Genomic DNA, 27,111 nt, shown 5'->3' on the forward strand with positions numbered 1-27,111 from the left:
CTGACATACTGGAAGGCAACAAGTCAACTGAGACTCCTGCATTTACAGGTTACAAATGGCATTCTAACTAAATCATCCTATGTATTTTTCCAGTAATGCATGAAATCAATGAAACATCATTAAGAGAAATTAATTGGCTCTGAGGCTATCATGGTACTCACCACACCTGTCATTTCCCTTTGCATGCAGGATCATGAAAGTTCTTACCAACTAGTCTATTTAAAATCTTCATAACTTATGTACTCTGCTCATCTCTTCCTATCCTTTTGCCCTTCACATTTTCTCCTCCTCTTTCTTAGTCTGCATTTCTGTTACTTTATGAACAGTTAATTGTCCAAATGATAATGCTAACCATCTTCCATTCCCTGTAATGGGAGAAAAAGGTCTAGCATAAATCTCTGCATCTCCACCATAATAAACGATTCAGCTGTGACAACTTCAGCATGGACCAAAGATAGACTTGAAATTTTTAAAAAACAAAACTGTGAATAACATGGTGCTACTCAAAGACTGACTGTTACAATACTTACATTCTGTAAGGTGGGAATTTTGCAGTAAACACATAAAATAGTTGTGCTTGAAAGATGAGCGAATAGAACTGCAGCATTCTAACTTCACACAACCATATTTACAGGCCATAAGAACAAGGTATCTCAAACAGTTCACAAAAGTCATAATTTTAGGCCACTGATTCACACAGAGTAGCCAAGATAACAAATTTATTACAACTTTTAGTGTTTAGTTTTCATATATTGTTACATAATTGTTAGTGTGATAACTATTGTAGCGGTAAATATTTTGCACATCAATTATTAAAAAATCATACACTGTTTTTGATAATGATTCAAATTTTACTGTAATAAATTTGAACAGTGGATAGTTTCTCTTTACAAACCCTATACTTGTTTTTTTCAAAGGTCAGCTGAAATACAGAAATACTATTGTTTTCTCAGGACCTAGTGCTACCCTTCCTGCTGTATCCAACAAGCAACGATACCAAACCATCTCCCACTTGGCAGGAAAAAAAATCTTTCACTGAGAACAAAATGATGGAAAGAAGGTTCATTTAATCAGTCACTGAAGGTTCAATAGACAGAAAACACTAAAATAACAGAAGTTTTGTCACAAGGATGGAACCATGGAATGGTAATGTACATCTTTCCCCATTTGTAAATATAAATGTGCATAGATGTAATGATCACTGGCTGAAAATACAGTTCTTGACATTGTAATGAACATGTTTTAGTAAGAGCGGATCTTTGACATGGTAAAAACATTTGTCTATGCATCCGTAGCAAAACAAAAATTACAAATATGAAAGAAACAAAGACAAGCATTTATCATCTGTTTTCTCTCAGATTATATTATTTAATCTAGAAATCAGAGTGGATTCCAGATGCACTGGAATATGACACAGAGCCAGTTTACCAGCATCAAAGCTCTAGAGGGGTGCACATACAACAAATTTGCCCCTTCAAAAGCACAGGCACAAGCATGACAAGTCAGTCACTTGTTCTGAGTTGTGGTCACTCCCTGCCCTCAGGAACTAGCTGAATGCATCTAGATTTTGAAGTTTTATTCTTGACTGCAGGACCAGTGGCAACAGTGCCAACAGTTATTCAGAATGTTCCCTTTATAACTCTCAGAAGATTTGCCTCCAGGGGATGCAAGCAGTTTCTTAATTGCTTTTTTTTCTCAGCTTTCACAGAGGCAGAAAAGCTGCATGTTGCAGATCCACACTGCCCATTTAGCAGAGAGAGGCAGAGAAATTACACAGTTGCAGCGGATGTGGTAAAGACCTTGCTGCCATAATTCAAAATTAGTTCTCCAATACAGACAGGAAACCGTGTTTGGGGCACAGTCCTATTGCCCCAGCAATTTTGTACCAACAACATTTAGAAAGGTGAGGGTAGAAAAAAAAAATCTATCTGTTCTGTTCACTGAACTCCAAGCAAGACAATCATTACTCACACTGTAACTTAGGAAAAAGTCACCCTGCTCTTCCCTAACCATTACTTGTGGCAGAGCAGGTTCAGAATTAATACCGGATGATGCTCATGGTCCATGTGAAAAATGGATGCAAGATAAAAATCCATAAAGTGCAAATTGTAACAAAAAAAAAATCCAATTTTCCCTTTTCACTGACCTTTCTTCATTAGTGCTTTAATTTGCATGATTTTCTTCACTGTGTAACTCAGGGACTACCAGGTAGCACCAAAAGAATGGCTTGTTCTCTACAGATGGACAGCTTTCTGGAACCTTCTGGTTTACCCATAATTCCACTCATTCCCACCCACCAATCTGCAAAGCACCAATTCAGGCCAACTAAAGTGCAGTCAGCTTCACACCTTTTTTATTCTTCCTTGATAACTCTATGCACTGGCAGTTCAGGGATAAATGGGATAACTGAAGTTCAAAGGAACCTCAGGAAATTTCTTGTCTGACTTGTTCCACTGCTTGGCTGTCCTTGGGGCGAAAAGGCTTTTTCTTACATCCCATCCAGTTCTCTCAGTTCAAATTCGTTGTCTGTGATCTTTCCACTGTGGGTCACCCTGAAGAACCTGGCTCCATCTTATTGAAAAACTCCCCATCTCTAGTGGAAGGCTGCTATTGGGTTCCCCTGAAGATGTTTCACCTCCAGACTGGTCAACCACATCTCCCTCAGCCTTGCCTCAGAGGCCAAGTACAATCAGAGGCCTTCGACAATCTTGGTGGGTGGTTCCACTGAACCCACCCCAGTTTACAGATGCCTTTCTTGTACTGGGGTCCCAAAACTGGATGCAGTACCTAGATGTGGTCTTAAGAGGGCTGAGTTGAGGTCATAATCACTTCAGACTACTGACTCCAGTCCTGTCAGTACTGCCTGGGATGCTGGTACCCTTCTTTGCTACCAGAGTGCACTGCAGGCTTATACTCGACTCATTAAGCAACAGGACTCCACATCCTTTTCCCACAGAGCTTCACCCCAAGCAGCCAGGGCCTGACCTGCTGTGCTGCAGCACCATTCTTCCTTTCCAAGTGCAGGACTTCGTAGTTGTCCTTGCTGAAATTTATAACATTTCTGTCAGAGCATTTCTCCAGCCTGACCAAGTTCTGAATGGCAATCCTACAGTATGCTTTAAGAAAATTCAGAGTAAAGACATCCATCAACAATTTTGGAAGAGATTTCAGTCCTGTGACCAAAAATGAACGGCTTGCAGAGCTTCAGATGCAGAATCCCTTCAGTATTTCACAGCTTCAGAATGCAGTTTCCTTTGGCAGTCCACAGACACTGCCACTGAAACCGGTCTCCAACGTAAATAGTCTAGTGGCTGAAATCCACCTCATTCTCATGTCTCTTCAGCTCATCCCTATAGTGGCTTTACTTGGATGACATTTACTTTTGTCTCATTGTGTTTACTGCTGTCATCTATTTGCTGAGTGTCATCACTGGTGATAATAAAAATGATAGAGGAAGAGCTGAAAGTCACTTTCTTCTTTGGCCTGTCCCCTGCTTTCTGAGACATAACTATTGGTCGTATTGGTTTGTCATTCCCTGTTGCTGGTGTTTCTTTCATGGTCCTCTGGAATCTCATCAGGCGAAAGCACAGGAGTTGCAAAAGGCATTGGCGAAACTGCAAGAGAGAATAAATAGAATGAAGTTACAACTCCATCAGCATTCACTATCATGTACAATCCAGTGAAGGGTACAGTACAGTAAGTGACTCAAAATAACAGATTTCTGCATATTTTCACCTTGTTCTGAGTTAGTTGCAGTGCTGTAACAAACATGGTGGCTTTTTAGCAGCTACTTTTTTCTCTACACCAGAGCTGAATAGGATCACCAAGCCAGTAGAGGGCACTGAAATGCAATTTAATATTTTACCAGCCACAGAATCTACAATCCACAATCTGCAAAGGACAAGAGAACTAGGCTTGAAAACATGCTAGAGGTATTGTTCCCACATTCAAAAATCACACATTTTATCTAGCAGGGAAAGAATAATCTCTGAAACACTTCCCAGGAGGATGCAGAGGGAAGGAACAAGGGGAGGAAGGGGATACAAAGTGATGTTTTCTACCTTTACCTTAAAATAACTCCAGGGTCTGGAATTCAAAAGCATTGAACGTCACAGATGTAAAATGACATTTCAATGGTCGGTAATACAGAAGTAAAATGCATCTATTGAATATGGAAGGAACAGAAGCAGACTAGAAGCTACCTATGGTACAGGAAGTCTGTTCTACCTTGTGACTAAATAATGCAAAGCATTCAGTGAAAGTTCACATGCATATATAGAATGATAATTCCAGTAGTAGAGCTGTTTTAATTCTCCACTTATGGTCTCCCCTTCAACAAAACTAAGATCCAGGTATAGAGGTTAAAGGATGCACTCATTCGATAGATCCATATCTGCACACTTTTAAAGCTCAAATATGATCCTTTGAGGAAATTCTCTAATTTTACAAGAAATAAGTGAGCAACCTCCTCTTCTTTTAATAAACCATAACAAGACTTGCCTGGAACATAGGAAGAGGACTTCATGCAACCAACCAAAACACCAAACAAACCCAAAACAACAACAACAAAAAAAACCCACAAGTAAAAACAGTGGGGAGTGCCAGAAAACAACACATCTTTTTTCTGAAAATGGAGTAGGATATCCTTTTTCAACAGCCTTCCGTTTAGCTGTGTTAAGGATTATTCTGTATTATCCTGCATGGCCAGTGACTCTGCTTTTCCAGCTATTATGCAAGAAGCTCTCCAACATGCCAGTTTGGAACAAGGTTTAGTTATAAAAAATTAATTCTACTCTGACATGGGAGGCCATAGGTCCCGCTGGGAAGGGGACCTAGCCAATTACAAGATGACAGAGAAAGCTAAACTGGTGCATGAAAATGCGTGGCCTCGTGTGGAGGCCTTGAAGACCTCAGAGAAAGTGTTCTACCTCTGAGTAGCAATGAAGTGAGAGAGTGCAAGCATTTTAGAACAGGTTAGATAAAGGAAGGATATTATAGAGAACTGGGTTTAGGACTCCTTCTGAGGGCAAAATAACACAGAAAAGTAAGCAAAAAATATCATCATTTTGGTCCTAATCTGGAATTAGAGGGGAGTGAGAAACACTTCATAATACATCTCCAATAAGCGTGTTCAGATGATTGATTCTTATCCTGGCTATGTCTTTACTGGCACTGTGCCTGGTACCAGTTTGATTTGCTTTTGGGTATCAGAACCTACAAACTGTTTTTCAGATAAACTACTCAGCCTGATATCTAGGTACAGAATCGGTGTATTAAAGAAAACACCCTGCAGTCTTTCTGAACACGACTGTTGTGAGCTCCCTATATCCAGGCCAGCTCTGGTGTTGTGCAGTTGTGTAACCATGGATCAGCCTGCTGTGAAATGATCTGCTGGGGAAGAACCGTAAGATGCCACATCGAGGGTCTCCTGCCTTTACTCAGAAAAGCATTTAAACTCACTCTTAACCTGGTCCTGACCTGAGCTGCATGGCAGCTTTTGCTTGGCTGCCCACCTGGCTGATTGGACCCACTGACTTTGCTGCCTCATCCCTACAGACTGCTGGCTGGCCCGGGTTGCTGGCTGGCAAATGCAAACCAATGTAGGAAATCACAGAAAATTCTCATCTCTATAATGAACTAACAGATAAGGAAAACCCAGGAAAATCCTTCTAGCAATAATTCATGGGTTTTTACCCTTTGCCAAGTGATACCAAACTCCAGGTATCTTTAACTCTATGGTTTCAGAAGTTTACAGTGTGTACGCTACACTAGTTAGTGTTAGTATTAATATACCAAGTTATTGTTGAAACACTAACCAAGTTAGTGTTCTTGGTGAAGTATGTTATATCTAAATAAATTCATCAACACCACTTAGCTGCAATCAGTGGTTATCTTCACAGTTACGATGATTTACAGAACGACGTATGGTTTTCTAGCTTCCATCTATCTGGCATGCCTCTGATAACTCCAAATACTTCCATGCTCTCTTTACTCTGTAAAGCACTGAAATGAGCTAGTTACCACCATTAACTCAGCAGTCTACTTTTTTTAATGAAGACTACAGAAGCAGACAAAAAGAAAAACTTTATTCACATAGATAAGTATGTCTTCTTAACATAATTTGTCTCCATAAAACATTTAACTGTCATCCACATGAGATTCTGGCTTTGAGTACTGTGAAGCTCTGAGAAATGTTACCGGTGTAGTATTTGAAATACTATGCTGAGTTGTTCAGTCCTCATGTTGCCACAATGTAAAAGTCAGAGGCAAGTTTTTTTCTTCCTAAAAACACAGACAACGGATATTTTGAATTTTCCTTGATGGAGTTCTGTTGTGGTATGGGAGCAATTCATCTGAGCTCTTCTAGTTATAATCCGTTTTATGGCTAAACTGTCAAAACTAGACACTTAAATTCTGATACTCTCCCATCTCTTCCATGGGAGTTTAATATCTCAATTCACATATTAGCAAATCCAATTTCTAATCAGGTGGTACTTTAAGCATCAGTAGGGATTTTAATTCTACTAGACTGTCACCTTTTATCCTAGCTGTTCAATTTTTTTAAAAATTTAAGCTTTTCAGATTAAAGTATATCAGATCTAAGCTCCACAACTATGATATTGGCTACTAATCATTCAAAAAAGAAAATCTTTAATTTACCTACCTTTCTACTCATGAAGATATAGATGACTGGATTATAAGCAGTGCTTGACTTGGCAAAGAAAGATGGGATGATAGCTACAGTTGGAGTTACAAGGTTGCTATATCCATAAGTTATCAGGAGGGAGACCACTGCATAGGGCATCCAACAAATAAGGAATGTGGAGATCATCAAGAAACACATTTTAGCCACTTTCTTTTCATATTTTAGAAGTTTGATCACTTGAACACTCTGGAAATCTTCTACACTGCGAAGCTGTAGAAGAAAAAGATAAAATGGTAATGTTTTACTGGAAACTGAATAGTTCTACATTTATTTATAAGTAACTCATTCACTAATTTAGTTTTAGGCACAGACACTATACACCTTATCTTGTGAACCACAATTCTTCTGGAAATTTACATCATGTTTCCCAGATTACTCTTAAGTGTAAAAATACAATCTGAGGAAAAATAGAACAGCAAATCTACTAGAAAACAATAAACCCAGTGATGTAACAAAATATGCTGCAGTTATCATTGTAAGTATTTTAGAAAAATAACTTGCCCTCATCCACTGGCATGAGCCAGTTCAGTTTATATTCAGTTCAGTGGTCCTTTAGTGTCTGACTAGTTAGACAGTGCTGTAAATCTGTGTCATCAAAAGTCTTTAGAGAAAAGAAAATTTCATAAAAGATTTCCCTGTACTGCTCTGCCACTTTGTTACCCTAAAACTATGAAATTGCTAAAGCAAAATACTAGGCAGTAGATTACCAGAACTATCTGAGTGAGTCATAAAATGAGGAAAAGATGGGATATGTATGTGAGCTTTCTCCACTCCATAAGTTATCAGTGGTGACAATATTGTTCACCACATACCAGAATGGGTCCAGACTAATTATCACAGAATATGAATCAATAACACTTTCTGATACTAAGGATCTGGACTGAATTAAAAGGGGTTGCCTTAACATGGAAAATTGTTTTAACAGGGTTTCATCTCCTCTTGGAAGAGTTTCACAGGGTTATCTTCTCAAGACTGATGAGGAGGAGAGAGAATTCATGAATCGGAAGAACTGCAAACAGTTTACTTTTTCCCTGTTTTCAAGTGAGGATCTGATATGGATTAGTGAGCATAAGCAGTTCCCTAACCATCCTCCCAGTAAAACTAAACAACACATAGACCTTAATAGGTCTAGGTTGGTTCTCCTCCAATCCTACATCCTTTTTAGTGGTGCCTGGTATAGATGAACATAGATTAAACATTCAGAAGTTTGAATAGGAAGTGAGAGTGCAAATTTGGCTCAGATCCTAGCTTAATTTTTTTTCAGTGAAAATATTACATTAAGAGAAATCTTACTTGTACTAACTTACCATTCTTACTGCATATAGAATATGTCCATAGCAATAGGCCATGATCCCAACAGGTGCTACTAGACAGCCAAGGAAAAAAAGGAGTACAAAGGAGGTATCATTTGGGTCTTTTGACTTCCAGTCCACTGAGCAACCTAGTCCATGAATTTCCAGAGTGTATCTGTTCCAGCCCAAAAGAGGTGCTCCAGTCCAGGCTAATGAGTACAGCCAGATGTACGTGATAGCCCGCCAAGACCAAGAGAAGTCAATCACTTTTGCATGGACTACTCGAATGTAGCGTTCATAGGCAAGAACAGTGAGAGTCATAATTGAAACAATTCCTGTAAAAAAATAAAGAAAATCAATTAAATAGTTCACAAATATTGCAAATGATAGATGTTTCCTTTGCTAGCAGGTTAACTCAAAATTAGCTAGCTCATATTATGAATCTAGCACCAATAAGATTTTTGGGTGACACCCCATTACTCAGTAACCACTAGGTCAAACAGCATCACTAACTTCAAAACTATTCAGAGTAGGAAGCTGATATCTGATCCCGATATTCAATGGCCAAGAAGAAGGACAAGAAAAAAGAGACCAAGCTAATACTTCTTCTTAAACATTACTTAAGTGAGGTTTCATGGTCCAAGGTTTGAGTTTTTTTCTGCTGGCAATTGTTGTAGGATTTGTTGTTCTTGTGCACTTCTTTGGGGCTTGTGGTTTCTTTTTTTGCTGTTTTTGGAGGGTTTTTTTCATTGTTGTTTTGGGCTTTTAAAAAAAATAGCTACCATATAAAATTGAGGTAATCAGCAATAACAAAATCTGTTAGAAACAGTGAATTCAGAGTTGAGAATGAAATCAAATAAAGCCTTCAACAACTGAAAGCATAGATGTACACCTTTAATCATAGAATCACAAAATATTCTGAGTTAGAAGGGACCCATAAGGATCATCAAGTTCCAACTCTTAAAGCGAATAGCCCATAGGGATTGAACTCACGACCTTGGTGGGTTTAGCACCATGCTCCAACAACTGAGCTAATCTCAGGGTCACAATGTGAACAAGATGATTAGAAGAATTCCAGCTTATTTCAAGATATCCTGGAAGTCTTTGCATTCCAAAAAACAATCAGGAAAGCCAAGTGTTACGTTGCTGAAGGTGTCCCATCTGAAAGCCATTTGGTTATTTTGAGTGTCCTTTCCTATCTTGCCACTTTCATAAAAGTATCAGTCTTCATTTATTTATCCACCCTCTTCCTTTTTTGTCCAACTCAAACAATTGTTAACAGGCTATGACAGAAATCACATCTGTCTCTGACATTCGATGATCAAAAACCAAATTGCCCATCAGGCACCTGTCAGACACCTGAAAAAATCTGTTACAATTCAGTCATCAAGCTCATATATACAGCCTCTTAAACAAAAAAAGGGTGTATTTCTCAACATTCTGTGAGGTTACAAATATCTGTGTCTAAATCCATATACGTTTTATCTAATATGAAGCACAAGTATTTTGTCATTCATATGCATGGCATTTAAATTCTTCAAGTACATTCATATTTGCCATAATGTGCATGCATACAGCTGTAAGAAGGCTAACTGTGCAGATTTCACTACCAAAGAGAGAGTAACCTTCAAAGGATATCACAGATACCTGATCTCGCTTTGAAAAAAAGGATAAGCATTAATTGAAGACGAATTAACAGTAGCACAAAAGGACCAGGAACACGGATTTTGGAAGGCAACCAAGAGTAACAAAATCTAGAGCAACACATAGCCTCTACGCCAAGGTATTTAACAGCAAAACTAGTGCATTATTAACCAAGTATCTCACAGTAGGATATGCTCCAAAATCTCTAAATTACTTAATCCTGCAAGCATTAAAGGACTCCTTTTTAAAAGTGATGAGTTTAGCAAGCTTTCTTGATTAACACAAAGGATTAATCTGAAATAAGAAGTGCCACATTCTTGTCATAGATCTCTTCAAAATTATTTTTTTTTAATATGTACTTTTTCGCTAGTTGTCCTTAAATCTTCATCTCAAAAAGTCACTATTGTTGGGCATGCAGTAACCTTTCACAGTTAGTTTTGTATGGCTTTTTCTTGTACAAATTATTGCTGTAGAATTTTATTTTCATAGCTTGAATTGGACTAGTAAATGTTGACTAGACAGTTTCCAAAAGACTTAAGGTCTGATTTGGTTTGTGCTCTTTTTTAAATGAAATTGAAAAGTAGTCTTTCATGACCTTTTGTGGTACTTAACATCCTGAAAATACACTGAAGAATGTGGAACTAAGCAAAATATTAGCAGCCGTTAGAAAATAACCACAGAATTTTATAGTTACTATTCTACACTTATACTGGTTCAGCAAATGCTTTATACAATCAAACGCAGTTTACTTTCTAAACACAAGATGAAGCAAGAAGTTCCCCTCCTATTTCTCTTGCCCAAAGATTAGGAATTAGAAAATTTTACCTAACAGTTATGAAAACCATCCACAGGCATGTTTATGGAGGAAAATTCACATCACTCAACTACAGGCTCTCAGTTTGCTTACATAGCATACTGAGGCTTCACGTCTGCGATCAGTGGAGAGGAAGCACAGATCCTCAGAATGATGAGTCAGAATTCCAAAATTAACCTCTTGCTCTTTACCATCTTCCTTCTCCCTACAATTGCATTCAATGCCCCTGTGTACTTCTAATATTTCCCCATCTGTTTTTATACAAGTACTGAATTCTAGCCATGACAAAGTAATCAAAAACACACACGCTTGGCTGAAAGCACAGGTGTTCAGAAGCAATAATTTACTCATCCTTGACATTCTCAGGGAAGGCACTAGATGCTGAATATCTCTAAAAATGAGTAAGTGCACACAGATCTTTGAACAGCTTTATATCAAGCCCCTTTTTAGTCTGAAACCACTGCTCTTTAAAGGCGTAATTGAATTTCCCTCCCTGAACTGTAAACAGAACCTTGGAAAGCCTGTTGGACAGTATGCATCAAAATGCAAATCCCTGTTCTGTTGGTATTCAAGAAGTGTCTGGTAGAACGCAGACATGAGGCAAGAAATGCAGGTCACGACATACTACAGTAAATTCCTCTTTGATGTAGGTTCTCTGCTGTAACAAGGTCATAGCAGTAAGAGTAGAGGTTGAAGTAGTTAATCAAATAAATAGAAATTGGAAACAAAATATCTTTAGAGGATGAGAAAAAAAATGTAGGGAATTTCATTCAAAAAAAAAAAGCTCCTTGTGTGCTGTAGAGCCATGACTGCCTTTTTAATTGTGGTAGATGACAAGCAGAAATAGCTGTAAGAACAGGAATACTGACATCTGCCCTAAGGAGATGAGTTTTAAAACATGTATTAGAAAGACAAAGTCCATAACTAGGAGGAAACACACATTGATTCTGGTGGAGAGTGCTGTAGATAATGATGTTTAAGAGTTATTTGGGTTTTCTTGTTCTTGTTACTTCTACAGGGGGCTATAAAACAAATGAATTCCTAAGAAAATAAAATTTCAGTGTGTTCAACACGTAGACTAGATCTTGTGAGTGTGCATCGCACCTAAGTAAATAAGTTTTTAAATGGGCAGAGGACTTCTAGGAAGCAAAGAAAATCCTGAGGAGATTCTGACTGAAGAAAAGAGGAAAATGTTCCGTAATGAAAAGAACAAGCCATTGAAATAATCTCCCCAGGAAAGCGGTGCATTCTCTGCCATTGGACACTTCTAAAATTCAGCTGGACAGGGTGCTGGGCCATCGTGTTTAGACCATTCCTGTTTTGTCAGGAATGGTTGAACCAGACGATCCTTGAGGTCCCTTCCAACCTGGTATTCTATGATTCTATGAATATCTTTATTAGTGTACTGTATGATTTGACACCTTTTTTTTTTCAAAAAGAAACAAAGCTTGCAAAAATCTGTAAAAGATAAAACTGACTTTGATTTTACTGTGTAAAGTCTGTGCAATTTAAAGATTAAGCCTATGATTTCGAGGTTCCAAATGTTATTACCACAAGTTATTTAAGCCCTAAAAATAAAAGCAGCTGCACAGCTCTCAGTTATACCACAAACTGGGGAGCTCCTGTATTTATTACAATAATGACTGTAATTCTTGGCAACAGTTTTCCAGCTTGTAAAAAAAATCATTAAAAACTGTCAAAATTTCTTAGCAGTTTTTGTTCCACTAAAAGTGAGTGGATAATAAGGCCCAGTTTCATACACAAGGGCAGGGAAGGTTCTTGTTTTTTAATAGGATTTTAATACAGGCAAAGGCAAGACTAGAATAGAAAATAATTTGAATTCCCCCCCCATCATGCATCTTCTGCAATGTGTCAATACGCAACCAAAGCCCATTTGATATTTTGAACCAAAACTTTGAGAAAGAAGCAGCACAGATTAGTTCATGTAGCCAGAATAGCCTCATGGATAGACCATAAAAGCATTAAAAGTATCTGTGAATGATCTGCAGCAATGACTGAATATCATCTATGTTGAGTTTCACAACTATTGGGAATTTGGGCTATTCTCTGTGCACACTTCATGTCAACAAATTCCATTCTGAAGCTGCAAAATGCCCAAGGGTACAGCTCTAAGTAGCAAGAGCTAGAATATGCCTGTCACCTCCACATGTAAGTGATATGAACCAGTACCACTCACAGAGGCATAAATCTTGAAAAAGTCTGTTCAAACTCAATGTGCCACAGTCAGTGGGCAACATGCATGTTGGCACTCTGCAGGTTTTTTTCTATATGCTAATAGCACTGTCAGGTTCCAACCAAGCTTCTGCATAATCAAAAAAAGAAATTATATATATATATATTTAATCAGTCACTTGTATCTTATTTGGGAAATTACCTGTACCTCTGCTGCAATGATCGCAAAGATGAAAAATTTCTTCTCAAATGAGGAAATTACAATTGAATGAGAAGTGAGGAAGGGTGAATTTAAATATTTTGGGAGGTGAATTTAATGCAATTGGAGATTAGCTCTGATGTTAAGGGATGGTTTCAAGCACATTTATGATAAATTCAACATCCTAGACAGTACTGCTGGAACTTTATAACTCTTAGTTATAATTAACAAGTGAAAGAGTTTCAGTTCCTTTCGAGATTATTTTAACTTAGTTACTTGTTTCCCCATGCTAATCTAGGATTCTATTAAATCTGCTCCTTTAACCTATTAATGACAATAATAAGACATCCACCAAACACAACATCTAAAGATGCAGCTATAGAGTAATTGTTAAACCTACAAATAAAGTCTCAGCTTTCATGAAGTAAACCAGAGTTTCCCACAAGACCTATCTCAATGCACAGTTCAGAAAGAAGTTGTTCATTTTGAAGTCACCCACAAAGTCACCCATCAAGAGCTCATTTCTTAAAGGACCTGCTTCTAAAAATTTCCTACCCCTAGCAGACTTACTTGCAGAGATCTAGAAATCAATCTTTAATCAGATTTTTCATCTTTAAAGAAAATAGTTTCTGAATCAGTAATAGCTATTAGATAAGCTTACGATGTACACATTTATCAGCTTACCCTTGAAGCCAAAGCTGCTTTATCAAACTAATTTCTACTTTTTTTCTAATTTTCTTTTAAAGCTAATCCCCTAGATTGATGTGCTCTGTTCTACCATATAACTAACAGAAATGTAAGAGTGGTTTCAGGTAGATAGCTAAAGCTTGCAACAAATACAAAAAAACTCATATTTGCATCATAGTTTCATTAGATATAGTGCATATTTTCTTGTTGTCCCAAATTTTCCCATTGAATGTAAATGAGAAGGCTGAAGTTTATAATGTCTCACTGCAAAGAGTTCATGAGTGAATCCTGAAGCCTTCATTCAAGTAAAATTCTTATTAAACATCAATGGAGCCTCTGTACATAAGAACTTCATCCATTATCAGTTTTGGATTTTTCCCAATGCTTATGTCAAGAAAGATGGAGAGAATTGTTAAATGACTGCAGGTATGGAGCTTAAATGCAGGACTGTGTACAAAGCAATCAAAAGCACTGGTCATCTGTGGTTTGGATAAATCTATTAAACCCATCAGATCCACCAAACGCATCATATTTCAAATATACGTCTTGCTGAGATGAAGTTATCTATGCTGGGCATTAAAAGATTCTTTGTTTTTTCAGTGTTCATTAAGCCTTCCTGGCATAACCTGTATTTAAAAGCAACTAGGGATAACATACACCTGTAGACACCTGGATTTTCAAATTCTGTGCAAGTCTCCATAAAGGCGCTCATTTAGTTTGGATGACATTTATATTTTGATTAGAGGAAAAATGGTCTTATTTACTATACCCTTCTTTTGTCTACTCATTGAACTTCTAGGCAAACTTGAGCACTAGTGGTACGTTATTAATTTCTCTACTTCCAGTCATAGTTGTATATTCAGATCAAAAATTGCAAAGAAACTTGAAAGTTTGCTTCTAGTGTAAAAAAAATAATAAATTCATAACACTAACCTGAGTTAGCTAATTCAGGTTAAAACAGAAGTAAGTACAAGGTTTTGATTTGTATTAGCAACCGGAATTCCACATCACAGACAAGTGCTGAAAACAACTTTTTAAAAGGAGTGAAAAATATAACCTTCTTGTTATGGATTTCATGGAGCAAAATACATTTCTTTTCCCCCCAGTCTGGATTAATTCTTAACATTGATTTCTCCATGTTGACTCTGACTGTGATGTCAAGCTTCAAAACAATCTTAGGAATTTAACGCTAAAGAACAGGTTTAAGTGTCCTTAAACTAGTCCTATGCTAAATAAAGCACAAAGGCTGACAAGCATGTACTTGGCAATGCTGTGTAATTATCCCTAATATTCATGCTATAAAATTAAGCAATTTATGAGATTCCATATCCTATGAGGTTGAGGGTCTCTGATGCAGGGGAGGAGGGAGAAGGTGGTGGTTATGTGTTATCCTCAATATTATCTCATGATGAATTGTTGCATGCATCTGGTATCTAGCTTTATGCTGGCTAACTTAGCAGACTTCAGGATCTCTTTTATATGTGACACTCTAGTATGGAGCACCTTTTTGCAAGGCTAGGTTCTGGGTATTCCACATGATAAGCTGATGGAATATTCTTCAAGTATGTAACACACCTGGCCAGCCACAATTCCCCACAGAGCCGACCTGATGCTTTTCAAGTCAAGCAGTAGGCTAAAACTCCCCAGTGTTTTATCTGATATGGTAGGAACCCTACACATGGTGTTACCTAGAGCACATACACACCAAAAAAATGCCATGTAAGTAGAATACTTGTCACTCTCTTAGAGATTCTCTAAAGGCTGTTTTCAGAGCCATTCCCATCGTATCTCTTACACATATAAGCCTGTCTCATTCTCTATATTCCTCCATCTTCGGGTTTTGTTTTTTTCAATCCTGCTGCCCATGAACACATTATTTCATATCACACATTTTGGTGGGAAAGGACAGAAATACATGGCATTAGCAAGTATAAACACATGGCAGTACCAAGTACAAGTAATGCTCTACTTTGCACACTCAGAAATCAAATTGAAAGGCAAATCTATGACCACAAAGGTTTCAAGTCACAGCTACCATAACAGTGAGAATACAGCCCATTCATCCAGAAATAATGAAACTGAAGCATCTAGTACATATGTCGGTTGGGATATCTGTCACTACTCCTACATGCCGCTTTCTGATCTGGCCTGTTCAACAAATTGGCCTATTACCACCCCTGTGAAGCAACCATGAATCTTTTGTTTCAAGACCTTATAAGCTAAAGAGGAGTTCATCTTCCATCCTTTCTCTCCTCTACCCCATGTCCCCTCCAATACATTGAATCAGTTTGGGTCATCCGGCAAACAGCAGATAACACTGCCCATTGTAACCACAGAACATAACAGCGTTACTTACGTCAAATTTGACAGAGATTTCCCAAGAGCCCACAGGTGCAAGGCTTCTGGTGCTGTCCCCACAGAAATGCAGTGCTTTGCATAATGCCATACACCAGAGTAGCAGTTCTTACCTGCAAGAAGCTTCCTTTTTTATCCCACTACATACATTATGCATGTTCTCACACTGTTTTCAGCTATCTCATATACAATTATTGCATGTATATGGTTCCATTTTTCCATGTATGATTCAGTTTCTGTGGTCTACAGCAGAAAAAAACACTGAATTTTACCTCCCTCCCTGTCCCCCTCCCCCATCTCCCCCTGGCAGCTTTTCCAGAACTTATTTAGATTTCATTCTGAGTTGCATATTTTAGTTTGATGAAATAGATGCTGATTAAAAAAAAATGTTACAGAAATCCATTATGGTTATTGTTTGGATATTAGTCCCCTCTTAGCAAAAATATGCATTTCAAACTGATTTTTAGCTTTTATCTGAAACAAATTTTGTTATGCTTAAGGCTTCTTGAGGTAGTGGAGATCTACGTACTTTGATTCATGCTGAGGTCCAAGATTCTGAGGGCTGATTTACTCCACTAGCAAATCAGTCTTTCTAACTCTTTCTGAAAGACTTGGGTGCTCAGTGTTTACAGATAATGCATGTCTGATATACAGACTTTCATCTCAGAGAATACTCCTATCTATACGTGCCAGTTATAAACATAAACATTCTCTGTGTCTAGGAACTGATGTTAAGTTTTAGCTCTGATTTAAGCCTAGGCAATTACCCTAGCACAAATGGGTCCACTGCCATTTAAGCTGCAGTTAAATGTAGCAAAACCGAAGTGTCTTCTTGTTTAAGCCATTAGTATGAAATTTCTATGTTGCAACTCCTCCTCTTCTCCACTAGCCAGCCACTCTGAAAGAGGAAGGAGTGATAACCCACCCCTTGTTGTCTGGATTTGTTTGAAAGAAAATTATCATTTTTGTCACTTTCTATTTGTTTCCCACCAAAATTCTGCAGTTAGTGAAGATTTCATTATGTATCATATGTGATAATTATTTCTTCTGTATTCTAGGTTTTTCCAGGAGTCATATTACTCTGGATACATCAAGCTACACAGTACAGGTCATCATGGAGAAGACTGCAACACACATCTGAGCTGCACTGGGTTGTCCCATAATATGTGTATATTCTGACTTTATAATCCTTAATTAGAACAAAAAATATTGCAGTGCCTTCAGAACTAAGTGTTAGTTTCAACAAGTTCTAACAACCACAACAGCTTTTCCCCTCTCCATGTAATATACAACTTATTTTCATGGTTTGCCATATTGCCCCACCACTCCCCCCAAACATGACTTGTAATTTGGACAGAGGTAGTATAAGATACATATTCCTGAATCTTTACAGAACAACTGCAGCATAACATGGTAAATAAGATGCAATTCTGAGACAGACCATGGCTTCTATCAAAAGACATATTATTTTCTCTATCAATTAATCCTCGACCTACATCCAAGCGCTGAATTACTATTTTGCATATCTAATCAAAGCCACTCTTCTGCAATCCATCCTCACCTTCTTCACATTTGAAAAGCTAGACAGCAGCAGTTTAGAGAAGCAAATTCCTGTCCATGGCAAGACAAGCTGCTATTGCACTCTGTAATTTTGTATTACAAAATATATAACCAGTCTATTTGAATTCAGCAATTAGATGTTACAATATGTTTTCAGTGCCAGCTATGAATCACTTCTAATTTTTAAACCAATTTTAACATCTGCATTCAAATCTAGGTAGGTTAAAAATCACTTCTCATAGGTATAACAGACTTCAAGTATATTTTATATGCACCTGTCCGATAAAACTACAAGGAAATAAATCACCTCTTCCAGATTCAAACCTGCAAGTGATTTATTCACTCTAAAAAAAAAAAAAAAAAAGAAAAAATTGGTACAGCTGAAAGCATGCTGATTGAGTCTCCATCTATCCATAACACAAGATCCTAAAACCATCTGCTGAGCAACCACAGAAAATGCTTTTAGTGAGATTAAATCAGTGCATACAACATACATTTGTAAATGCAAGAGGATGGCACAGGACATTGTTCTGTCACTGTGCAGAGAAAGCCTTAGACGAAGTAGCTAACAATTATATACAGATAAATGTTTTTGCTTTGGTTTAAAATAGACTGTAACTGAAGGTAGGTACACAGGACACTCTCTTATTTCAGTATTTTTCCAAGGTAGGGGGAGGGTGGTGTGTAAGGGCTTGCCTTAAAACAAATAAATAAAAGAACCTCAGCTGTACACAGAGCAGCTCTTCACAGGAAAATATATTCTGTAGAACTACTTACAATTTTTCGCATCCTCCAGTTCACATTATTGGAATGGAGTATACACCTGGATATCAACATTTACTTGATAGCTCATCAAGATCTACCTGCTATATTCCAACAGTGACTTGTCCAGAAAGGACGTAATACTTTTAATTAATTTGACATTAAAAGCTGGCAGTGTTTTTTTACCCTTACAAGAACAGCTTACAGTTAGAAAAGATATCTAATCACACTTCAGTAACATTAGCCTTTCAATCACAAACAAGGTTTAACAATAAAAACTCCACCCCACAGTACACCCTTACTGTGCAATCTTCTGTCAAGAGATTGCCTCAAATAAACATGTTCCTTAAGACCATTCCTGTTATCAACCAGTTTTTTTACTCCTTTCTTCCTTTGCACAATTAAACTTATCAGACAGTGTTAGAACACCACTGCTGGCAGAGTCTTAGCTGCCATTACTTGCATCTGAAGTGATTTATGCTTGAGGGGTATGTGAGTATGTTCCACACAATCAGACTAGCTTACCTCAGGGACTATTCCTATGTACAGAAGGCATTAAAGCACACATCCACTGCCTGGGCGTGGGCAGGACACAAATTTCTCTTGCACACATCAAATTCTGACAATCACAGTCATTTAAAAAAAAAAAAAGAAACCACTTGTCAGTGAGAAGCCAGCAGATGCACATCAAGAAGTATCCCCTTCACAAATTATACCCAAATCCCTATGTTCTCAGTGAAAGACAGTAAACCTCCCAGGTAGGAGTTGTATTACTAAATCAGATAAAGAGATTACACAGATCTCCAGTACTTACAGCGTGGTTGACTATGGACTAGGAAAAAGTTAGAAGCCTTTTACATAAGGAGAGGGTGGCAGATTCAGTGGGACCGGCATTAGAGTTGACTGCACACCTCCACAGAAAGGTGACCCTCATGGTATAAATACATCACTTAATTGAAGCAGCCATCATATTACATCAGGATACATTACCTGTTACAAAAAAAGCCCTGGAACTCAGTATAACAAAATTAAGTGAGGATTACTGTCTAAAACAGACAACTACGTCATCAAAGCTTACACTAAGACTTGTCAGTTAATCATTTATGTCATTTTCCTCACGCTATATATGAGGTGATAAGAATGGCTTCGTAATAGCAAGAAAAAAGCCCTTTTCATAGCCTAAACTGTATCTTGACTTCAGACTAATGAGTAAAGAAAATAGGGTATATTACTTACGTGACAATGACAGATGTTCAGTATTCAAAATTATCAGTTTTGCACTGTAGAAAGCAGATCTCTGCACCTTCTAATACCTCAATGAAAACCTTTCAAGTCTCAGAAAAAGTAGCCAGTAGCCCAAACATCAAGTTTTGAGCTGTACAATGCAACTCAAAAAGCAGATATTATTATATGGGCTTGTCTCATGATAAAGTTATGATAATGCAGAACATAAAATCCAGCCATTTATTCCTAGACAGATAATCTGTAGTTCTGCTGCCATCTTCTCAACTTAAAAGTTTCAGACCATGAACATCTGCTCACAGTGGCTAAATTCTGGATCTCACATCCCTCCAACTGCCTGGTAAAATGAGAACTCTTACAAAGGAAATTTTCAGATTCTCCAATCCAAAATTATTAGGAGAACTGTAGAGAGGGCCCTTCTTGCTGCTGTGAGGAGGAAAAAAAATTTGCTATTATTTTGTAACAAAGGTTTCTGAACGTACAGATGCTACCAGTTCCTTTTAAGCATAAATGACACCTATATATTTAATCACATTGATATCCTTAGGACGAACACTGAAGCACCTTGATCTTGGCTTTCAAAACAGTATGGGCCAAAATCTTGTAAAAACATCTGTGGAAATTTAAAAAAGCTGCATGATCATGATTTTCAAAGTTATTCCTGATTAACTGCAGTAATTAGAAAGAACCTCATTTTTAAAATTTCTTGAGAATTAACTCAGAATTTAAAGTGAAAAACTCTTTTTTTTTTTTTAAATAGATTTAATAATTTGTCTCAAACTTGTTTACTGTCAGGAGAACCTCTAATTTATAAATAAACAAATATAGAGGTCAACTTGCACCATGTATTGGGGCTTGGGGGTTGTTCTTCCAAGAAAGAAAAATGCATGAAGCTTCTCTTATTTAAACTTAAGACTGAACAGCCTTTGGATCTGGAGGGCTGACACAGAAAGCTCACTTAGCAACATCCAAGATCATACCCAAGAATGAAATTGCATAGCTGTAAATAAACAGGTTTTGGTTATCTCATGAAAAATGAGCTGGACTGGGTCCAATCTCAGGAGATATCCACAGCACTAAAGTAACTTCACACGATCCACTATGATTTAATAGACTCCATATTCATTGTATCAGAGCTACCACCACTTTATTCTAGAAACATCTTTATTAGGTCATTCTGGCTTACTGAGCAACTGAGCACTGCAAAGCTGTAACTATTCTGCTAAATTAATGAGACCTTCTCTTTTGAAAGCTGTCAATTTTGTATGTCTTCTGATCAATGAACGTACTTTTATTCCCAAAAGTTCCTGGGGGGAGTGTTATGCTTTAAGAAGCACTCCTAGGTAATACACTGGCAAGACTTCCATTACATTACTTTCCCCACCACCATCACCTCAAGATAATAGGTGACTTGAGCTGTTATATACAGCAGAAGTATATTTCTAAACATAATACCTGGTTACACTGAATGAAATCTTCAAAAAGTATCTTCACCACCACCAGGAAAAAAAAACCACACAAAAAAACCACACACATACCAAAAAACCAAACCACAAAAAAACCACAGACCCCAAACAACAACAAAACCCACTAAAGACAAACAAACCAAAAAGCCTGCAAATTACCGCTCTTTTCATAGACTCATTACAAAATGAAAAGAGAAGCTGTGGTGGCAATAGTCCAGATGGCCAACACAGTATGATGCTACCTGCAAGGCATCATTTTTTTTTTTCCTCAGCATTGACATGCCCCTGCTCTCCTATGCAGGTAGAAAACCACTATCTTCAAAACCAGAAAAGAACAATCTTTCTATTTCCAGATGAGAACATGAAAACAATACTATGTACAAAAGCAAGGGTTAAGATTAGACCAATTTATCAGGTTAGCATCCAATTATAATACCCAAGTTGAATATTTTCTATTCCTTTACATGGCAGCTGAAAAAAGTAAATTCAGACGTCATTCCTGAACACTAAGTTGCGCATTTACTCTCCATTTCCATGTGAGCAACCACACACAAACACACACTTTTCTAATAATAATAATAAAAAAAGAAAATCCCACTGAAACACGTTATGGAAGAGGAACATAATGCGACCAACCACAGGAAGATGTAATTTTGCAAACCGCTGATGCTAACTTGACTACTCTCTAGATAAGGCCCATGAATTTGTCTACAATTCTTTGGGAACAAATTTATTAAATAAAGAGGTGCAGGAAAGCATCAACACTGAATATATTTATAATAACAAATTATGTAGCACACCCCAAAATAAACAGAAATTAAAAATCACATGTGGTCAAACAATTTGCTTGTGAATTTATATACTTCATTGTTTCAATTTCTTCTGTTTTGGAAGATGGTGCAAGATTATTACCGTCTAGCTTTTAACACTAACCCTGCTACGTATCTTATTTTTGAACATATATGCGAAATGACTTCATCAAAAATAGTAAGTATAATACATAAGAGACAAAGATAGGAACAGAACTGTACTTTACATCTCCTGTGTAAGCTTAATGTTCAGCTGCCTGGCAGAATCTGGTTAGCAGACACTTGAGTTTCTCCAGTATTTGAACAGGCTGAACAATGTAGGCAGACTTACACTAGCAAGGTCTACCACTTTCCCCCATAACAATAGCTACACAAATGTCTGAGAGCTGTGCACTGCAGAAATCATCTGGTACCAAGCCTCACACAAATGGTTAATTACATCCTGCATCCACTGTAACTTCCAAGACGTAAGAATTTTGCTGCACTATGCAGAAGCAGTCAAATCAATCACAAGGAACGATGCACCTTCCTCTCAGTACCCCATCCAAGGCAGACTACAGTGCCATGTGAAACAAAGGTTACGTATGCAGGAAAATTATAAAGCTAACTGAAGACTTTAATGTGCCTTATTATAGCAATTTTCAGTGCATACATGTTGCATAGGTGCACTGTGATCCATCTCTAATTTATGCACCTCTCCCAGAAAAATATGTATCTGATAGAAGCTTTAGATTTAGTTCCTGATTTGCCAAACATTTACTTTCACCATCAGAAACACAACCCTATTCTTTTGCAGCATTCTTTACTGGTAAAAACAAAGCCATATTCCTTTTAACGGGCTGCATGTGCATAGCTGGACTGCAACCTACTCCTCTTCCACAGACTTCTGCAAATGGTATGTAAGAATTTCAGGAAGGAAACCAGTGAAGAGCTTATAGGTTTTGAAAATGAAAATAGTGTAAGTACTCCTTCTGCAGAGCTAAAATTTCAGGGGAATCAGTGGTTTCTCAAAGCCCAGTGGTGACACTGTTATTACTGAAAAATAGTACCCGAATTTCACACATGGATAAGGAAATTCAAGGCACGCTGCGTAGCTTTAGACAAACAAGTCCGGACACTGGGAAGGCTGCCGAGGAGCACTGCCACCGGGCGTAGCCAGCTTTCCACCTGTTCCACCGAGGCGGGACGCTGCTGACTCTATACCCAGAGTCATACGTGCTCCTATCCACAGACTGCAGCGCTTCCTCCTATAAATTACAATCGTTTACGCTCATGAAGTCTGCACAGCACTCGGTCAACTCGAGACCCCTCCTAACAACGCTGCTGTCCTTTCCCCCAAAGTGTCCCGTCACAACGGCAAGGGCGGGAGGCCGAGAAACTGATTCTCGAAGATTTCACTTTTTGCTCGGGATCGTTTTCCTCTGCACTATCGATCTTCTTACCAAATCTCTGCCGTGCCCCAGCCCCGGCCACAGCCGCCCGCCGGTCCCCTGCTCTCCCAGCCGGGAGCAGGATCGCGCCCGCTCCCGCCCCGCAGGGCGGCTGCTGGAAGAAACCCCCCGGGACGGAGCTGCGATGGACGCGGCGTCTCCTGGAGAAGCAGGGGGGGAGGCGACGGTTTGGGGCGGTGGGAAGTGACGGGTGGGGGCAGGTGGGGAGAGGGACGGGGCGGTTGGAAACAGCTGCGGACAGTTGGGAAGCGGGGACGGGGCGCAGAAGCCTCGGTACACACAGATAAGGAGAGACCCAGCGGGACAGCGAGGAACAGGCGGCGACCGCGGTTCCATCACCCACCGAAGAGGCTGCTGCTGAAGCCGTCCCAGACGCAGCCGGCGGCGTCCCACACCCAGCGGCTCCTCAGGCAGGACATAAAGGTAAGGCTCACGCCGAAGACCGACACCAGCAGGTCGCTGAGGCTGATGTTGACCAGGAAAAGGTTGGTGGGCGTGCGGAGCCGCTTGAACTTGTAGTAGAGCACCAGGACCAGCAAGTTGTTGCACAAGCCCAGCATGCCGATGGTGGCGACCAGCAGCGCCAGCAGCTCGTAGGTGCCGGCGCTGAAGAGCGGCCGCTCGCCCGGCACCTCCTGCTCGGCCGCTGCGGGCTCCGGGCGGCTGGTGGAGCCCGTGCCGTTCCCCGAGGGCATGGCTGGCGGCTCACGGCCCGGCGGAACGAGGCTAAGCCTACCCTCCGGCTTCCAGCAGCATCGCGGATCACAGCTCAGGGCAGGAGGGGGAGTCCCCGCCCCCTCCACGCCCACGGAGGGCGCGCCCTCGGGTGGCTTCGGCTTCGCCTGCCCTGTATGGCTCGTTCTGTACCAATGCCTCGTCTCGTTCTCCCACCGAGGTGAGCAGTTGGTCCTGATCGGGATGCGTGTCCTCTCCTCTTCCTTAAAAATCCTCTGTGCTCTTTGGCTCGTTACGGCTGCCATCAGCAGCACTTCCCTCAGGGAAGCCGCGTTTAAGCAGACCTCTTAAACCCAGCTCCCGGAAGAGGTATTCAGGCTTCTTCTCCAGATGTTCAGCCGATGAAAATTCCTGTTATGGCAATAATTTCTTCCCAGGGCTCCCTTGCAGTGCTCACAGGTGGCTCTAGGAGTTGCAAGCTTATGAAATGACCAGCAGCATCACGGCCCTGGCAAACTTGGGGTGCAAGTGAACACTTTTTTGTCAGCCGTGGAGCAAGTAAGATACCACGAAGTCGCTTGGTTTTATACCCTTGTCCCCAGTGTGTATTGTGTGAAAATAGTACAGGAAAGCCCAAGTTGAGTGTGTACAGCTCTAGTGGGTGTTGGTCAAGGTGTTGTCCTATGGTAGGGTTGCCTTGCTGTCTCTAAACCCAACCCATCCCTGAATGTATCACAATTATTTTTGCTTAGCAGGGCTTTATGCCTAAAACACCTTGCCAGACCAAGCATCACTCTTCCTCAGAGGAAGAGCTCTCTGTTGTTTGCTTTACTGGCTGACCAACATATGTGCTGATGTGTGACAGTCTTCACAAGGGTCCAAATAAAACTTTCAGTTTAGCCCTATTCTTAGTTTAGCTGAGGAAAAAAAAAAAAAAAAAAAAAAAAAAAAGAAGTTGAATATATTGTCTATGAAAGTAGCAGAATTTTCATGAAAATTTGTCTGGGAAAAAAATACCTGTTTTAGGGGGTTTTTTCCTCTCTTATCATGGCTAGGCTTCGCTAATGAAGATTTGGGAAGATCCCAAATCTTTCTCTCTTATATGCTCTTATTAAATGGTCTAGACTGAGCATGTGAGTCCTTGTGGACTGAGACTGAAAGTATGAGTAGCTGAGGTAGGTTTGATGTCTTTTAAAACACATATCTATATACAAATTATGTGTTTGTCATGGCAATTTTATATGAAAAATTATGCTGTAATACAAGGGTTAGGAATAAAAAAAGTCATAGGTCAGAAAAATAAAACAGTGATTAAAGTAACTGTTCTCATCAATGTTAACTTTATTTACAATCTATCTTTTTAAATCCCTTAAATGTGATTTAATCAGTAATTGAAATCTACTTTGAAAAACTAATTCAGTCTGTTTCTTTATCACTGGTCTTTGGGGTTTTTCTAATTACAAAGGCAGCAGGAGTTGTCTTTCTTAAATCAATTATATTTTTTTCCTCATAAAAGCTGTATTTATAGAACACATGAGCTTCCAAAATTTCCCATAAAACAGTGCTTCAGCATTGGTTTTAGGGAAGGCATAATTTTGTCTTTCCTTGTCCGTAAAAGAGATTACCTGTGCATATCAGACTCTTCAAAAATACACAGTCAGCAGTTTGTTTAGGACTAGTCACTGCATACTGAAAGTCTACCAATGACGTGGCTGGACCAAATTAATGCTACACCTCATTGAGAAGACAACATCTCTATCTCCTGCCTTTAAAGGAAAATCTTATATTTGTCTATCTTTTTATCCCTGCAAAATGAAAGGAAAGAAAAGGTGGTAAGAAGAGCAGGGGAGAAATGTAATTTAGTCAGTAGTACTAATGCTATTGCTAATGTTATTCAAGTGGTCTTAAATACTTCATGAGCTTTCATATATTTCATGAGAAATGAGTTCCATTTGTCTTCCATGAATTGTTGGTACTCATATGAGGCACAACAAAAAGAAATGCTTTGTTATTGTATCATCAGGTGAAAGGCAAAGCTGGAAACAACCCTGACCCCTAGTTCTAGTCCAGCATCTGTTTTACCTAACCAGTCTAGAACTATTGCATCTATGGTTTTAATAATCTAATTAATTCTTTACTCAATCCTTTTCTAGCTTGTCATGCAATTAAAAAGCTGAAACACTTAAAAAACCCAGACATCTGCTTTGCAATGTTTCATGTTTGCACTATTTTGTATTTGGACCAGACCCTGCTCATCAAACATGGATGAATATTAATGGAAATGCTGCAAAAAGGATTTTACATTACTTCTACAGTTGCATAAAAGGATAAACCACAATGCAATATTTGCATTTCCGAAAGAGTGTGTGTGTGGCTTACTGGAAGTGTGTCAGCTCAAAGTACTAAATATACATGTATCTGAGTTCATGGAAGTAAAAAAGTACAACAAGAAGCAGGAATACAAGGTCTCCAGTCCTGTACTATAAAAACTGCCTCTGAAACTCCCAAGGACTTTCTAGGTCACTTCTGCAACAATACTTTTAACATGTTATCTGTTATGCACAATTTACATGGAATGAAAAAATGCATTGGCTGTAAATTTTCATCTGGCTAACATATGCTTATATATGTGTAAAACAAACCTTAAAAAGCCAGCTTGGAAGTAATAATCCAAAACTGGAGAGCTTGCAGATGTCTGGGACTTCCCTGCCTTTGCTGTGTTTAGTAATTTGAAATGTTTCAGCACATCAGAGTATCGAGTGTCACTCACATGTTAGAGCTGAAAAATCTGAAACAGAGTAAATAAAGTGTCAAAGTTACTGCTAGTCTCTAAGCTTGTGTAGAAATACAAACCACAAACCATGACTCCCAGGTGTAACTGCACCATCAAAAATGTCAGGGCTTTTGCAGTGAGTTTTTTAAGGCATTCTAGAGACCTATTTCATTTCATATTTGTTCATTGACTTATATATTGCTTTCACTCCTTTTCTCGAATCTGTATCTTCTGTTAGTGTGCCTTTCAAGTCACAGGCTCTTTCCTATGTCTCCTGACAAGCAGAGAGCGAGCAGAAAAGTCAAACTTTTGTCCATACTAAATACATTCATTTTAGGAGCCAGACAATGCTGGAGGTTTGCCGCCTGTTCTGGACTTTGTAAAACTTACTATTTCAATGGGCATCATATACAGCCAAACCACAGGCCTCTGAAAACAAACCAAACCAAACCAAAACATCCTAAAAACTCTGGCTACCTGGCT

General features: G+C 38.9%; 2 protein-coding genes across 3 annotated transcripts in view; one reads left to right on the forward strand and one right to left on the reverse strand.

Moving 5' to 3' along the window:
* Positions 1-864: 864 nt before the first annotated feature.
* On the reverse strand, positions 865-24,032 carry OPN3 (opsin 3). The gene is made up of 4 exons (XM_027657410.1): positions 23,524-24,032; positions 8,014-8,333; positions 6,665-6,916; positions 865-3,614 (listed from the first exon to the last, which is right to left on the reverse strand). Exons 1-4 carry the CDS (start codon positions 23,873-23,875, stop codon positions 3,351-3,353), a joined length of 1,188 nt encoding a protein of 395 aa, XP_027513211.1. The 5' UTR covers positions 23,876-24,032; the 3' UTR covers positions 865-3,350.
* WDR64 (WD repeat domain 64) overlaps positions 23,382-27,111 on the forward strand; it is a 73,771-nt gene continuing 70,041 nt past the window's right edge. For both annotated transcript variants that reach the window (XR_003530022.1, XM_027657398.1), the window contains exon 1: positions 23,382-23,603. The gene's annotated coding sequence lies outside the window, so the exon portion shown is untranslated. The remainder of the gene's footprint in view (positions 23,604-27,111) is intronic.

This window comes from Corapipo altera, unplaced genomic scaffold (assembly GCF_003945725.1).
Source record: "Corapipo altera isolate COAL_440 unplaced genomic scaffold, ASM394572v1 2c, whole genome shotgun sequence".
Lineage (NCBI taxonomy): Eukaryota > Metazoa > Chordata > Aves > Passeriformes > Pipridae > Corapipo > Corapipo altera.

Excerpts from the sequence above, each read along its gene's own strand:
- OPN3 (XM_027657410.1), bottom strand. The coding sequence starts at position 23,875 with ATGCCCTCGGGGAACGGCACGGGCTCCACCAGCCGCCCGGAGCCCGCA. Across the intron at positions 8,334-23,523 it reads CTTCAGCAGCAGCCTCTTCG|GAATTGTTTCAATTATGACT; the intron begins GTGGGTGATGGA and ends ATTTTTTTACAG. Across the intron at positions 3,615-6,664 it reads ATATCTTCATGAGTAGAAAG|TTTCGCCAATGCCTTTTGCA; the intron begins GTAGGTAAATTA and ends TCTCTCTTGCAG.